General features: G+C 39.5%; 3 protein-coding genes across 4 annotated transcripts; 1 reads left to right on the top strand and 2 right to left on the bottom strand.

Annotated features, from left to right (window-relative positions):
• Window positions 1–2,923: 2,923 nt before the first annotated feature.
• Window positions 2,924–3,738, bottom strand: LOC127840598 (Golgi integral membrane protein 4-like). The gene is made up of 2 exons (XM_052369007.1): window positions 3,728–3,738; window positions 2,924–3,356 (listed from the first exon to the last, which is right to left on the bottom strand). The coding sequence occupies exons 1-2, from the start codon at window positions 3,736–3,738 to the stop codon at window positions 2,924–2,926; spliced, it is 444 nt and encodes a 147-aa protein (XP_052224967.1).
• On the bottom strand, window positions 3,685–9,581 carry LOC127841738 (cyanophycinase-like). Its single transcript, XM_052370787.1, has 7 exons — window positions 9,439–9,581; window positions 8,791–9,119; window positions 7,405–7,637; window positions 6,955–7,082; window positions 5,674–5,815; window positions 4,765–4,906; window positions 3,685–4,198 (listed from the first exon to the last, which is right to left on the bottom strand). The coding sequence occupies exons 2-7, from the start codon at window positions 9,004–9,006 to the stop codon at window positions 3,755–3,757; spliced, it is 1,305 nt and encodes a 434-aa protein (XP_052226747.1). The 5' UTR covers window positions 9,007–9,119; window positions 9,439–9,581; the 3' UTR covers window positions 3,685–3,754.
• A 1,645-nt stretch (window positions 9,582–11,226) lies between these two features.
• LOC127841740 (cyanophycinase-like) lies at window positions 11,227–15,053 on the top strand. Of its 2 annotated transcripts, none has more exons than XM_052370789.1 (7): window positions 11,227–11,329; window positions 11,612–11,816; window positions 12,269–12,501; window positions 12,692–12,819; window positions 13,128–13,269; window positions 14,055–14,196; window positions 14,559–15,053. In XM_052370789.1, the coding sequence occupies exons 2-7, from the start codon at window positions 11,616–11,618 to the stop codon at window positions 15,003–15,005; spliced, it is 1,293 nt and encodes a 430-aa protein (XP_052226749.1). In that variant the 5' UTR covers window positions 11,227–11,329; window positions 11,612–11,615; the 3' UTR covers window positions 15,006–15,053. The 2 variants fall into 2 exon arrangements, with proteins under 2 accessions (XP_052226749.1, XP_052226748.1); XM_052370788.1 differs by having other exon boundaries at window positions 11,262–11,408.
• Window positions 15,054–15,382: the final 329 nt, after the last annotated feature.

Here is a 15,382-nt window from a genome sequence, read left to right on the forward strand (position 1 = left end):
CCATGATAAGTACTTGTTTTGATTAATTTAATAAGAATTTTTCAACCATATTGACAGCTTAATTAAGCATGAGCGCGATGATTCACGATACTTCAAACAATCAAATCAAATAACAATATCCGCCAAACCGCTTAAACAGGTACCGTAAATTCGAAGAACGCGCGTTTAAATATTTTAAATATGTACGGATGATTCGTGTGTGGCCTGTTGACTTATATGTTTTCATTTCATTTGTATTCCTCCGTTTGTATTTATGTTCAGTATATATAGATATACGATAAACAATATCTACTACTGCGCAAAAAGCAACGAAAAATTTCGCAACACGCCCTAATTGATTTGCGTGTGATGCAGCTAAGAACTGCGCAGAAAAAGACATTACGCTATCTTAGATCTCATTGATATAACTCTTTATCTCTCATCAACACAAACCACAGTCAACGCCGTATATCTGTTTAAAGATATTTCTAGTTATTATTTGAAGCTGCATTCAGTGAAAACTGCACACGGCCAGAACCGAAATCAACCAACGTTTTGTAACACTGCGCGAGCTTTCGGATTGGTTTTCATTTCCATAGTTGACGGTCATGATATGACAGAAATAGTCCCCGATTCATATGTTCAAATGTACTAATAATCTTGGAAAAAATATTAACGTGAAATTTGGAACTTTTGTATGTAAAGGCGAGCATATTTATTAATTGTGTATGCCTTAAACATTCGTATAAAGTATACATTGGGTTGCAAAATCACGCCCGCTACGTTTTGAACATTTCGTGTGAATAAGCATGGGTTTTACCTTTTTTTCAACAAACATGTGTATCAGTTATTATCATGTTTTGTTAACAGAAATACCTGTCTAATCCACGTACAATGTCACCTCAGTGACTTTAATGGCTAATATTATTTGACAAGTACATTGCAGTTTCAAAGTTTTAGATTTAAATATCATATCCTACTATTCAATATTATTGGAATGTCTAGAATCGTGGCAAATGTTTAGTAAATGGTGAATGTATTAATCACGTTACTTTTCAAGATTTGTACAGAGGAAGTATATTGTAAACCTTTTATACACTTCAACAATTCTTGTTTATACTGAGTTTTTGCATGCCCGATATTTATAAAATTCGATATGAAAAGTTTGTCGAGATTTACAGTTATCACGTTTTTGAAGCACGCGTTTTGACAGGTGAAGATTATAATATGTTAATTTTTAGCCAGCAACATTTTTAGGATCTAGTTAGAACAAATCTTAATCCGTTTAAAGCTTAATTAAATTAATAACTAAAGACCTAAATGTAATTCAAAGGCGATATAATAATTGAATTTCGATGAAATTGTTGACCTTATGTTTCAACTGTTTTTTCCCTGTGTATAAAAAGTGACCGATAAATGTGGAAAATCTTTTACATCATTTTATGACTGAAAAGAAAATTGCTTAAAAAATGCTGTGCACAAAGCGAACAGAATGAACATCTTGAAAACACAAATGCAAAAATACGATTTTAAATATTCATATAATAACGAAATAGTGTTTGTTAAAAGTTTGTTTGTAAGTTTGATAAAAACAAAAGCGCGTGATGAATATCATGTAAATCAAATAAGTACACTTCGTTCGATGTCATAATTTTGTCCATTCGCACCTAGAGCCTTCGAACATGAACATGATTAAATATATAAATGTATATTAAAAACGAAAGACGATATGTATTTACAACAATCAATACATACGGAATATAACGCTAGTCAATTGTTCCATGTTTGTATCAGTCAAGTTGCTTGTGTGATGACGTATCTTACGAGAGGCGGAGCCTCGAGTGAGATACGAAAAAGCGCAAGCCACTTGACTGATACACTTTCGTTCATAATTAACTAAGAATGCTCTTATAATTTTCTGCATTTTAAGTGACGTCATTAAAAGTAGTCCGGCTAGTATGATAATACGGAATCGGAAAATTAGCGAGTAGCATAATACGGGAATTATTTCTGTGCAGTTGTATTTTACCGATTGATACACCTTGTATTTTTGGGGAACATAAAGCAGGTATATATTAAATGGTGTTTATTATTTTTTGGTGTTTTAATGTGCGTCGCGTGTTTGGTGCTGTGTAATAGGGTTTTGTGTTGTGCCTTCGTGTATTTTGCTGCGTCTTGGTGCTCAGTGCTGTGTCTTTTGGGTAAACACTGTGTCTTAAAGATTTGTATTTTGTCTCCGGGGAGGGGGGGGGGGGGGGTTGCTATATCTTTGAAGGAAAGTGCTGTGTCTTGGCGATTTGTGCTTTGTGTCTTGGTGATGTGAGTTGTGACTTTGTAGATATTGATGTGTCTTTGGGTTGGTGCTTGGGGATTTATATTGTGTATTGGTGCTTTGCATTTCGTCTTTGGGGTTAATGCTGTTTCTTAGGTGTTTGTGCTTTTTCTTGATGATTTGTGCTGTTTCTTCGGTGTTTGTATTATTTATTTGGGGTTAAAGCTATTTCTTGGGGTTTGCGCGTGCGTTGGTGTTTTTATGTGTCTCGGGGGCTTGTACTATGTCTTGGGGATTTGTAATGTGGTTTGGAGGATTTGTTCTGTTTCTTGCGGTTTTGTGCGTTGCTTACGAGGTTTGTGCTGTGTCTTGTGGATGTGTGCTGTGCCATGGAGATTTGTGCTTTGCTGTATCTTAGAGGTTTGTGCTGCCTTTAGGGTGTGTGCTGTCTTACAGATTTGTGCTATGTTTTAATCGTTTGTGTTGTGTCTTAAAGGTTAGTGCGGAGTCTTGGGGTTTGTGCTGTGTCTTGTTAATTGTGCTGTGTCTTTGGGGGTTGTGCTGTGTCTTTGGGAGTTGTGCTGAGTTTTTAGGGGGTTGTGCTATGTCTTTAAGGGGCTGCGCGGTGTCTTTAGGGGTTGTGCTGTGTCTTTATGGAGTAATGCTGTGTCTTTATGGAGTTGTGCTGTGTCTTTGGGGGGTTGTGCTGTGTCTTTGGGAGTTGTGCTGTGTCTTTATGGAGTTGTGCTGTGCCTTGAGAGGGTTGTGCTGTGTCGTTATGGAGTAGTGCTGTGTCTTGAGGGGGTTGTGCTTTGTCTTTATGGAGTTGTGCTGTGTCTTAATGGAGTTGTGCAGTGTCTTGAGGGGGTTGTGCTGTGTCTGTATGGAGTTGTGCTGTGTCTTTATGGAGTTGTGCTGTGTCTTCAGGGGGTTGTGCTGTGTCTTAATGGAGTTGTGCTGTGTCTTTAGGGGGTTGTGCTGTGTCTTAATGGAGTTGTCCTGTGTCTTTGGGGGCTGTGCTGTGACTTTATGGAGTTGTGCTGTGTCTTCAGGGGGTTGTGCTGTGTCTTGGTGGTTGTGTTGTGTCTTTGTGGTTGTGCTATGTCTTTGGGGTTTGTTCTGTGTCTTTAAAGAGTTATGCTATGTTTTGGGGATTTGTGTTTTCTGTTGGTGATTTGCGCAATGTATTGTGAGTCTGGGCTGTGTCTTGGTAGTTTTTTTTTGTGTCTTAGGTATTGTGATGTGTCATATTGTTGTTTGCTGTGTTCTGAGATTACGTGATGTGTCTTGGAGTTGTATTTTGTGTCAGACTGTTTGGCAGTTACTCACTTACGATAACTAAACTACATTGAGCTTTAATCACATTTTGCTTTAGCTGGTGTAGCTGAAAGTTCTATTTCTATATATGTATTTCAGTAGGGAGAACAAAAAGAACCATTTTACGTATTTATCAAGTTACTAAGCAAGACAAATCACTTGGCCCACATGGTATGGTCTACTTAATCAACCTTCGTAAATTGACACTCGAAGGTTCTTGTATGAAGTGATGTCAGTGGCAAAGGAAGCATTCCTTTCCACAAAGCCGACGGCGTCATTTGCCGACGCCGACATTTCAACGCGGAACCTTGGCCCCGTTTCCTTCGAGAAACCATGCGTCGTTCGGCCGCGACGCGCGTCGAAAGTGCTGGTTGCGATTCTTACGAACTCTGGTTTTAACGGGATATCTGCTTTCGCGAAGACATCGTTTGACTGAAAGACGGCGTCATTTCGCTCGTGACCTCTCATCGGCGTTTTCGTTGACGCGAACGTAACCGTCTGGTCGGTCAGCCTGATGACGTCTCCCTTCGTAAGATACGTCACGTAGACGCCAGAAATGTTGAAATGCTTGGACGGATGTATTTGCGCATGCGTCAGGTCAATTAATGTAACGCCGGCGTCTCCAATAACCTGAAAATATTTGATTTACCGGCTTTTTCAATGAAGCAAATACCCCAACTTTGCTCAAATAAGAAGTAAAAATCGTTCATCTCAAAAGCTTACCATAATCTGTTCAGGTACGCGTAAGCACACAATTTGTGACAAAAATAGAACGAAATTCCAAATATGCCAGAAGACTAGTATCATATTTGACGGTTTTACAAATGTTTAGAAAATAACAATGTCTTCATCTATCACGTATTAACGTTAAACTCTTAGTGAATATTTATTTGGAAACGTCGCGTTAACGAAGCTTTTGTGATTCATGTGAAGGCACAGCATGTCGACTTTTTTTAGGTGTGTATGTTGGCTAAAGCTCATTAACATTTTCGCCATTTGAATAAATTTTAAAAATATAACTTAAATCAACATTTCATGAGGATGTCAAACTGTACAAATATCACAATATCATCTATTTTGTGTGTGAAAAAACGAAAGAAAATGAATTCATCTAAATACATGCCTATAATAATGAGTATCAAACAAAAAGCGGTATAAAATAAACCATTAAATCCGTCAATCAAGTTATAGATTACCAGACCGCTGCTTTGATTCGTATCAGCGTGTGTCACAACAAGAGCCGTGTTCTCATCTACCCCTATTGCCCTGTTGGTCCCCTTTCCCAGCATCCTGGTGTCCGCCAGCAACCGGATCATCCGACCCTCGCGGCCCCTTTGACTATTTATTGAATAGAGAATAATAGGTTAGTGTTGATTATAGATCAGGTTTATCATGCGAGGCTTAGAAAACAAAAAGCACGAACCTTGGCGAGTGCTTTTTCTTTTTCGTGTCGATCATGATAAACCTGATCTATAATCAACACTAACCTATTATTCTATTTATCTCCCGTTGGCGACAACTGTGAGAAGATTTTCATGCTTCATCACGTGATGCATTGTTCTCATATTATTATTAGTTCCAATTATGACCACGTGTACAGTGAACGACCACTTTACCGAATACCAACCCAACCAGACCAACTGTCCGGTTTTCAGGGTGCTCCGGTTTACTGAGGGTTTACAGTAAAATTATCGAACACCGTACATGACATTGTTATGTACTTTAACTAACTGCTCAATAACACAAACCGTAATTAAAATAAATGACCAGGTACATAAATTGTTTACAGTATTAATATACGTGTTTACGTTCTCTCTGTATCAGCAGACGATTTGTTCCATAAATCAATAGTATCAATATTAAAATACGGAGGAGTCCGGACAAAGCCTTGTATCACGATTGTGTTTAATATAAAACAATTTCGTAGCGGTTATTTCCCCATACAGGACAATATTAACTTTGATTAGAGCTATGCGACATTCAGTCAAATCTCTTTGCGACGGTTGAACACACGTAGTGACATAAAAACACGGGTCAATTTAACTTCGAGATGGTACCCACTGTGAAAATAGGGACTAAATCTTAAGAAAGTGTTGGACTCTTACGCGAAATGGCTGTCCAGCACGTATCCTTTCATGAAGCCTAGTCCACCGGATGTGAGATAAATGTTGGGTTCTATATCCGGCGGAATCATAGGGTCTATGTCGGCGTACGACCCAAAGACCAGAGTGTCGTAGCTGTATCCGCCTTGGAGGAAACCAAATTAGAAACACATACAATGAAACTGTTAACATTCGAACTGTTGTGGGTCAAAGGTTTCTAAACGGACAGGCCTGGAGGCTGTTTTATCCACAAAAAAAATAACGCCGATGCTTGTTAAAGGGGCCTTTTCAAAGATTTTGGCATATTTTGAAGTTTGTCATTAAATGCTTTATATTGATAAATGTAAACATTGGATCTTAAAAGCTGAAGTAAAAAATCAAGGATAAAATTAAAAAAAGGAAAAAAAAGAAGCGGTATCAGGGCTCGATCCAGTGACCCGATCAAGTGACCCCCGGAGTCCTGGAGTTAGTCTGAAGTAAAAACGCAGTATCCCTCTCGGCTATTTCGCCGGGTATACACATGTTAAGTATTTTATACCTTATATAAGCAATCTTCGTAGTTTCGTAAATTTAAACGACAACAACAGAACTCTCCAAATTATTCAATCGTTTCGCGTTGCAACGCTTTATGATTTTTAGGTTTTCAAATCGTCAAAAGATACATATAATGGCTATATTGGACTATGGTTAATGTTCAGTAATAATGTTTCCTCACAAATATCATAACTAAAACGAACATTTGCGAATCTGAAACAACTTTTTTCAATTTTGTCAATTTACCAAACCGTGAAAAGATCCCTTTAAAGCTTAATGGGATGAGATGCAATCAGCATAAAACCAAAACAGCCTGCAAGTATCTCGCTCACTGTTCAGGTTGTATGCTGTTTGCTGCTCATCCCGTTAAGATTTAACAAACAGCGGCGTAACTGTGCTATAGTAAAATTTTCTTAACTCACGCAGCGGTTAACTCACATTTTGGTTAAAGATCTCTGTGTTGTAACTAATTAATCTTATGCAAAAATGTTATTTTTGTCATACTTGGAAATACTTTTAGTCAAACATAAAAATGTCAATAGAAAATATCTTATTTCATTGATGCATAAAGAAGGAATACTTGAATCGATCAAAGGCACTTGGTAGGTACGACGGTTAAATCTCGAACTCACGGTGGTTAATACATGTAAGTCGGTTACGTCACTTGATTTATTTTGAAGATAGCTACCCTCGTATATGTGCTCACTTTACGATACTGTTGCGACTCATATATATATATATAACATTCACCTTCTATCATGAACTGTGCAGTCTGGCATGAACATCCGGCGCTGGTTCCCGCTATTACCGCTCCGCTGTCATACATCTGATGCAGGGCAATAAGAGCCGGGCTGTAGTCCCCGTACGGCCCCATGAGCCTATCAAAGAAAAGTGACTAATCAAAGCGCTGAGAAAATATATAGTGGATCGATACAGATAATTACGATGTGAAAGGACACCTCATTCCTAAGCAAAAGTTAAGGTACAACGAATGAAATTGACATTATAATTTACACATGTTCTTATACCTCTAATTTCCGTATAGCATCACATTCCAAATTTGAGGGTGGCTTTTAATTTTAAAAAGTCAGTTGGGAAGTAGAAGCTTATGACAACCCATTGTGCATTTTTTTTATCAAAATTCATTACCCTATTAGACGCTCAAAACTGTTGTTACAGAAATACGGAAAATTAACGCACGATCTGATGATTCTTTCTTGGTCACCCCCTCCAAAAAAGAAACCTGTCTGCGCATATATCGTGTCAATGAGCGCCTGTCCACCCTGACTGGCCGTGTGGTTAACATCCAGTAATATTCGGTTGACCTGTAGTGCCCCATACTGAAGGAAGATGTCATGGTAGTAGTTGTAGCTGTCCAGAGGGTCATAGCTGGCGGCGGTGATAATGCCGATTTTGGCGAATTGCTTCCCTCCCTAAAATAAATGTTTTAAAAGTGTACCAAGCAACGCAGAGTACGAGCAAAAATGCGTTCCGGAACTTGTTAAGGTTCCTTTGCAACGAAGCTTCATTATGTGAGGAGTCGAGATGTTTCACGGAATGTCTTACTTTACAGATTCCATCCACACTCTGAGAGCGTGCTTTAGATCAACCCGATATAAATATAGTGTTCTGAGAAAACTGGGCATAATGCATGTGCGTAAAGTGTCGTCCCAGATTAGCCTGTACAGTCCACACAGGCTAATCAGGGACGACACTTTCCGCCTAAATTGGATTTTTGCTAAGAAGAAACGTCATTTAAATTAAAAATGTCATAAAAGCGGAAAGTGTCGTCCCTGATTAGCCTGTGCGGACTGCACAGGCTAATCGGGGACGATACTTTATGCACAAGCATTATGCCCAGTTTTCTCAGAACGCGACTCATATCAATTATTGGTTCTACCCAGGAAACGGACTCGGGAGCGTTTCATTTAACCTTATGCTTTCGATGCAAATAAATGTCGGTTTAAACCCTAAACCATTTAACGTTTGGACTAATGGACTGTCAAGATGAACTTGGGAATTATTACTGCAAATGCCAGTCTTCGGTGTGTTTTTTAACTGAACATACACAATGTTTATGTGACTTTTATTTATATTTGGGAACGACGCCTATTGTCCGGTGTCACCACAATCTAAACGCAGATGTACCCGGGAGTATTTTGAGACGTTATGGGGTGTTGTAAAGCTCGATGGATCGTTGTCGGCTCAGGTACTACTTAAAAGTACCTAGGGTACTAATGTGCATTAATAACGGACGAGGAGGGGCACACCAAGATGTATGAGATGCCTCGTTTAAGAAATGATCCTGGTCCTTTTAGTCCCCGGTGCAATGCACATAGTACACTCGAACTAATTTAAACCTCATGCGCAACACGATAAGGAGGTAAAGGTTGATCCGGTGATCGAACCTGCGTCTCCGGAAATGTAAAATTTGTGTGTTACAAGTAAACGACAGATCGGCTTTTTGATGGAATAAATAGTCCACCGTGTCAAGCAGCGGATCTGCGGTAACTGTTTGTAGGTATGTATCGTGTAAAACACAAGCAATTATTAGGCATAAAGTAGCACAGGCTGCGCTTAACCTACCGCGAGCTTAATGATGGTCTCGTGTAGCTCAGTGTTGTTGTCATACTGGTTTCCTCCCACCAGTACCATAGAGCGTCCATACTGCGAGAATTGTGGAAGCTTAGGCACGTGCGGACGGAGCGTGACGTCATCCGAGAGGAGGAACGCTTGCGAAGTCGTAAAAATTCCGAAAATCACCACCGCGCACGCGGCGAACGTTATACTCGTTGTAGTCATTGTCACGGTAGAGTTATTGCCAATTTGTATTTAAGTCCACAGAGTTTTTCTTAGACGCATATGGTGAACATTTAACCAGCTGGCCACCAGGTTGTCTTCGATTTAGATCAGAACTTTTAACAGAAATAGATAATGAATTCTGGCAGTAAGGGTTTAAACTGGAAACGCACTGGTTAAACAGCATTAATTTATTAAAAGTCGTACAGTATTTAGAACATTGTCGCAGTTTACGGTTGAAACTTCACATTGTGGTATCAGTCTATTGTGGTTTATGACTTTGATTTATAAAGGAATACAAGATCATACTCAAAATAACCGGTATATCGGCTCGAACTTCCGTTTCATAATAATATATTTTTTAATTTCAAATCTATACGACGTGCACTAAAACATCGACACGAATTGTCTTTTTAACTTTGGCTTTGTACTTACCTGTAACTGCAAATCAGGATGCAATATGCTATTGTAAAATAGGAAAATGCACACTGTAGTTTGAAACAGAGGTCGCAAACGTAGATACGTGCTATATATGGTGTGCGTCTAGCTATCATGAGGTCCGGGTTATACCAAGGAAACGGAGTCGTGACTCGTGTCTCAACAAACCTTAAGCTTTAACCCATTTAACCCAGTGGACTCTCCCATTCTTCTAAATTGGATCATTTTATTTCCAAAATTAGGGATGTCTAGTACATTTATTTCTATATTAAGAATATTTCTTACAGAAATTCCTGTAAGCAAACAGCGCAGACCCTGATGAGACGCCGCATCATGCGGCGTCTCATCTGGGTCAACGCTGTTTGCCAAGGCCTTTTTTCTAGACGCTAGGCATTAATGGGATAATGCAAGCCACCTAAATTAAATATGTGTCAACGAATAAAGATATATCTAATATTATGATCGCAGACCAATTAACGTAGTAGTGTAGTAAATATGATGTGCCTACAGCGATCATGAGGCCCCGGGGTCCGTCTCTTCCAAGTAAGCGTTCTCGGGATCTCCTTCATAGAAAACAGTACTTGGTTCTATCCAATAAACGGACTCGAGAGTGGCTTCATAAGACTTAGTATTTTGTATGCAATCGGGCTTAAACTAATATGTTAACACAATATTGTTATTATTACTCGCTAAATTGACTAGTAATAATAGAATTTCTACATGCGTTATAAAACCTACCGTCTAAAACAGCATGACTATAACCTATATAGCATTGTTATTCCCTGATAAAATTTATAGTGGCATTCGATGGAAATATATATTTCCGCATTTATGAGGCGGAACATGTTTTAACCGTCGACTGAAAAATCGTTAATTATTTCATCTTGGGAACGCGGTTCAGACAGAACTCTATGACTGTATACTCGTATTTAGTTTGTTTCATATGGGTCGCGTTCTGAGAAAACTGGGCATAATGCATGTGCGTAAAGTGTCGTCCCAGATCAGCCTGTGCAGTCCGCACAGGCTATTCATGGACGATACTTTCCGCCTAAATTGGATTTTTGCTAAGACTTCATTTAAACGAAAAATGTCATAAAAGCGGAAAGCTTAGTCCCTGATTAGCCTGTGCGGCAGAGCTACGGCAATGCCCCAGTTTCGCCGGTGGTTCCCCGGTGCATGCCGGCAGAGTCCCGGTAAAGCTACGGTACATCGATAAACCGGCGCTCTGCCGGACGCCAGAGGAATTTACCAGGGATCCGCCTGGGCATTACCGGCGACGACCGGGGTTAAATCGGGGCGTTGCCGTAGCTCTGCCGGGGTCTGAATGTATAGCCCCGGTGGCTGCCGGTGGAGTTACGGAATACCGGGACTCTGTCGGGACGCTGCCGGCTTTCACCGGGGCCCCACCTGGGCATTACCGGCGACAACCGTGGCTTTTCCGGGGCTTCACCGGGATCAACCGTAGCTTGTCCGGGATTGACCGTGACTCTGCAGGCTTGTTGACCGGCTTCAACCGGGGCGGCACCGGGAAATAGTGTGACCGCGTTAAAAAATGTATACGCATCATCCCGATTCTCACCGGGATGGACAGGGGCTCTATCGGCAATAGTGAGACTTGGGCTAGCAAAAATCAAGTAGGGCGAAGAGTGTCGTCCCTGATGAGCCTGTGCGGACTGCACAAGCTAATATGTTTTCCCATCGCGCGACTCATATGTTGCGTAACTATTTGTTTTTAGAACACGGTGGTTGGTCAAGGCCAATAGTGATGCTCAAAACGGCATTCGTTGTAGAAATTTAAACCATAGAAGAATTCGGCAACGATAATTTCTTATCAATTAGCAGTTCGCCAACAGTTTCAAAAGCGGTACCTGTAATTAACCGAGTTTCGGTGCGTACTTGAAATGTGTCTGATAGTGCTCGCGTGTCATTATTAAGTTTGGACAAGACTCGTTTGACTGCCTTATAAGGTATTTGTATATGTGTAAAAAATAATTCAAACCTTTTAAAATAACTAAAACTGACGATTACGGATCAATAATGGGCTACTGTAAGAATTGCATCAAAGGAGTCGTTGACAGTCATCCTGGGTATTTTATACATTTTTTAGTTTTAAAAATTGTATAAAGCATTGCAATTATTTCCATAATTATTTTTTTTGTTCATTGAACAGCAAAATGGAAGGGTCGCGGCTTGTTTTCTTCATCGCTCTAACTTCCGGCAGCGCATACGCGTATTTGCTAAATAATGACGTCACAGTCGCCCCGCACGTGCCGAGACTTCCACAGTTTGAACAGTTTGGAAGGTCAATGGTATTGGTTGGCGGTGGTTTGTCGGACAACAACACAGAGGTGTATGAAAAAATAATAGAATTAGCGGTATGAATCGTTTTGCTCTAAACATACTTTAACATGTCTCCCATTTTTTGTATATTCTTCAATAATCTGGAGAGATAACAGATGGGATTGCAGATTTAAAAAAAAGGAGAAATACAATAGATTTTATGTTATTATAGTAACAATTTGCTAAGCTCATTGTTATCATCAGTAATAAAACTATTAATCATAATGAACAAAATGAAAGAAAAAAAGACAAAAATGACTAAAAAGATAAACGATATACTTCAATCCAGTTTACACGTACATTTAAATTATTGAGGGGCACATCGGTTCGTTGATTACTTCATATTTTAGACGCACGTGGACAAATTAGTCATACTTAGAAAAAAAACACGTTCAACCTTTAATGGACTAAATGGTTATTAAATGACTTGTACGATCGTCGATCAAACAAATTCAATACACGTATTGCATGCATCGTTTTTTTTCAGGGTGGAAAAAATAAGGCAAAGATAGGCATTATCACCGCTGCTAGCGCGGATCCCCTCGACGCCTTTACGTTCTACCACGACCTTTTCTTGAAATACGGCGCTCTAGAGGCGAACAGAATCATACTGGATGTTAACCACACGGCAAATCAGGGTGGCCAGGCGCTCATCGAAAGCATATACGCGCAGTCGGGTTTCTTCTTCGGAGGGGGTGACCAAGCAAGAATAATAAAAGCGTAAAACCATTATAATAAATTATTAGACATAGTCCTCATGTTTTGTTTTTATTAAAAAATAAAATTTGCTTGAGTACTAAGCATCTAGACATTTATTGAAAAAAACAGGTTTAGAATTAGCACGCTTTGTACTACACCTAAACATATGTGCATTATGTCTATGCTCTAATGTTTCCGCCATTTAAATAAGGTTTATGGGTCCGTACGGAGACTTTAGCCCGGCTCTTATTGCCCTGCATCAGATGTACGACAGCGGAGCGGTGATAGCGGGCACCAGCGCCGGATGTTCGTGTCAGACTGCGAACTTCATGATAATGGGTTCGGCCATAAATTAAACACGCGTTATCGTAAATAAGCGTATACAAATATGTTCAAACTTCATTTAACTTAATTTCAAGCTAATAAAGTATTGTCACATTCACTTAGTCTCTTTCACACGCCAACATGAGAAAGACGTGGTGGCTAGAAATCTGTAAGAAAATTATCAGACTTTTCTCTAGCTAAAGAAACTTCAGCGTACAGTTTATATAGTATTGACAGACCTCGCGCCAGTCAAAAATCATAAAAAGCGACATTTAAAGTTATGGTAGTCAGAACTAACTTTTCTCCCGTCGTTATTTCGACAGGAGGTTACAGTTACGACGCCCTACGATATGGTTCCTTTGCCGACGTGGACCCGGCTCTGCCCGGAAGAGCCGAACCCAACATCTACCTCACTTTCGGTGGACTGGGCTTCCTTAAGGGTTACTTACTGGACAGTCATTTTGCGTGAGTTGTTACAACCCCTAACCACATAAAATAAATTACTAGTACTGCATGCTTAAATGTTGCCTGTTCTAATGTTAAAACACTGTGGGGTTTTTTGCATTGCACTGCATACTTTTCGTTTAAGAATAATATACATAATGTCTATTTTGGCAGCGTTTAGTGAGAACGGAATATATCTAAATGTACGTTTGGTACGAACATCGTGTAATTAATTTATTTTCTCCAGAGGCATAAATTAGTGGCGCATGTAGTGAGATATTATAGAAATTATTATTATTTTACTGATTTCAGTATGTTTCTATGCTCTTTTATCGGGAACATGTAAATAAAAACGACATCTGCATTTTAAAAGCTTTTGCGTACTGAGGCTTTAATCGTTTTTTTTTTTCATGAACTGCAATTCAAGCCCACCTGTGATAAGCATATAAGATTCCGTGTGCATCGTCATTTCTCGGCTGTACACTGATATTTCAAATTTTGCAAATTAAACATTCTATTTTGCTTGAATAATTAGAAATCAGCACATGATATGTACATCCAAATGGAAGTACAAACGTATACACCTAAATGCTTTGTCATGTGAAAAAAAGCTTCTATAAATTATATTGCAGCAAGGTTTCGTTGCCAGCTGTTGCGTTTTTGTACACATGATCTAAGCACTCACAAATCATCAAACTTCACTTGCATTTGTGTTCTAGCTGGTGCTGTATTGCATGTTTAACTGTTTTGCAAAGCATATATAATATACTAGTTGTAATAAGGGGTATGTTTATAACGATTCGTAGTCAAAGAGGCCGGGAGGGCCGGTTGATCCGGTTTGTAGCGGACACCAGAATGCTGGGAAAGGGGACCAACAGGGCCATAGGAGTGGATGAGAACACGGCTCTTGTTGTCACGCACGCTGACGACACTCGAAGCAGCGGCCAGGTAAGGGGTTGTGTCGTTTTAAGATAAAACATTGGTCGAAGAGTCTGGCTTGAACTTCAATCTCAACAATAATATCATGTCAATATCTTCTATTGAGGTGATTATGCAGGCCGATACTTGCTCTTAAGTACTTGGAAGTTTGTATTGACCAATTAGAAACCATTTTTATGTCAGCAAAATGTGGCATGCCGAATTAAAGATCTTTTCATATGCACACTAGTGTTGCTGCATTTTATCCAAATTGATGATCGAAAAAAGTATTTATTATATGACATTGTATCAATATGTAATTGAATTATACGCATAACTTGTAACTCGCAGCTAAATTTGTCTCTGTTGATAGCCATGCTTTTATATACAAGGTTATCGGGACAGCAGGTGTCACAATATTTGACCTCACGCACGCTCAAGTCCATTCGTCCAAACATTTCGACATTTCCGACGTCTACGTCACGTATCTTACACACGGTGACGTCATACAGATGACCGACCAATCCGTGACGTTTTCTCCATCAAAGTCACCAATGAGAGGGCACGAGAACTACGATGACGTATTAACTACTAACGACGTGTTCTATGGAACGTCCGACGGTTCAAGAAAACCGGAATTTGTAAGAATCGCGACAAGCGTTTTTGACGCCCGACGCGGACGGATGACTCATGGATTCAGCAAAGAGTCTGGACCGAGGTTTCGCGTTGACATGTCGGCTGTCGGAAATGACGCTGTCGGATATGTGGAGCGAAAAAACTCCTTTCATTCCGATATCACATCGTACAAGAACCTCAAAGTTTCAATTTATGAAGGTTGATGTAAGTCTTAAATAAACTGTACATACATAATCGCTCTATGAAAGCTATTCGATGTTCTGTTTTGTTTGTTTACGTGTTCATACAGTCAGCGGGAATAGAACAACAAATTTTTCAATAAACCATTTAATTGGTTAATAAGCAGCGATTTCTTATTCCCCAAAAAGGGTGCACAAGTTGTTTATTTAACGCTGATCTTCGCCAATCTTGAAGTCTTTTCGATTATACTTTCACCTAGCGTTTCATTTTGCAAAAAACCATACTTAACATTAAAAACACATTTTGTATTTCTTGAAAACGGAAATTGTTGTATTAGTTTAAAGACGATAATTTCACGTAAGAATCCTAAATCGAGAAAGTTTTCGGAAAGGTTAAGGGA

Source organism: Dreissena polymorpha, chromosome 8, assembly GCF_020536995.1.
Source record: "Dreissena polymorpha isolate Duluth1 chromosome 8, UMN_Dpol_1.0, whole genome shotgun sequence".
In the NCBI taxonomy this organism is placed as follows: Eukaryota; Metazoa; Mollusca; class Bivalvia; order Myida; family Dreissenidae; genus Dreissena; species Dreissena polymorpha.

Coding starts and splice junctions, on each gene's coding strand:
- LOC127841738 (XM_052370787.1), bottom strand. CDS start 9,006: ATGACTACAACGAGTATAACGTTCGCCGCGTGCGCGGTGGTGATTTTC. Junction 7,638..8,790: donor AGACCATCATTAAGCTCGCG/GTAGGTTAAGCG, acceptor CATTTATTTTAG/GGAGGGAAGCAATTCGCCAA. Junction 7,083..7,404: donor CAAGAAAGAATCATCAGATC/GTGCGTTAATTT, acceptor TTTCTTTGATAG/GCTCATGGGGCCGTACGGGG.
- LOC127841740 (XM_052370789.1), top strand. CDS start 11,616: ATGGAAGGGTCGCGGCTTGTTTTCTTCATCGCTCTAACTTCCGGCAGC. Junction 12,502..12,691: donor CAAGCAAGAATAATAAAAGC/GTAAAACCATTA, acceptor CATTTAAATAAG/GTTTATGGGTCCGTACGGAG. Junction 13,270..14,054: donor TTACTGGACAGTCATTTTGC/GTGAGTTGTTAC, acceptor AACGATTCGTAG/TCAAAGAGGCCGGGAGGGCC.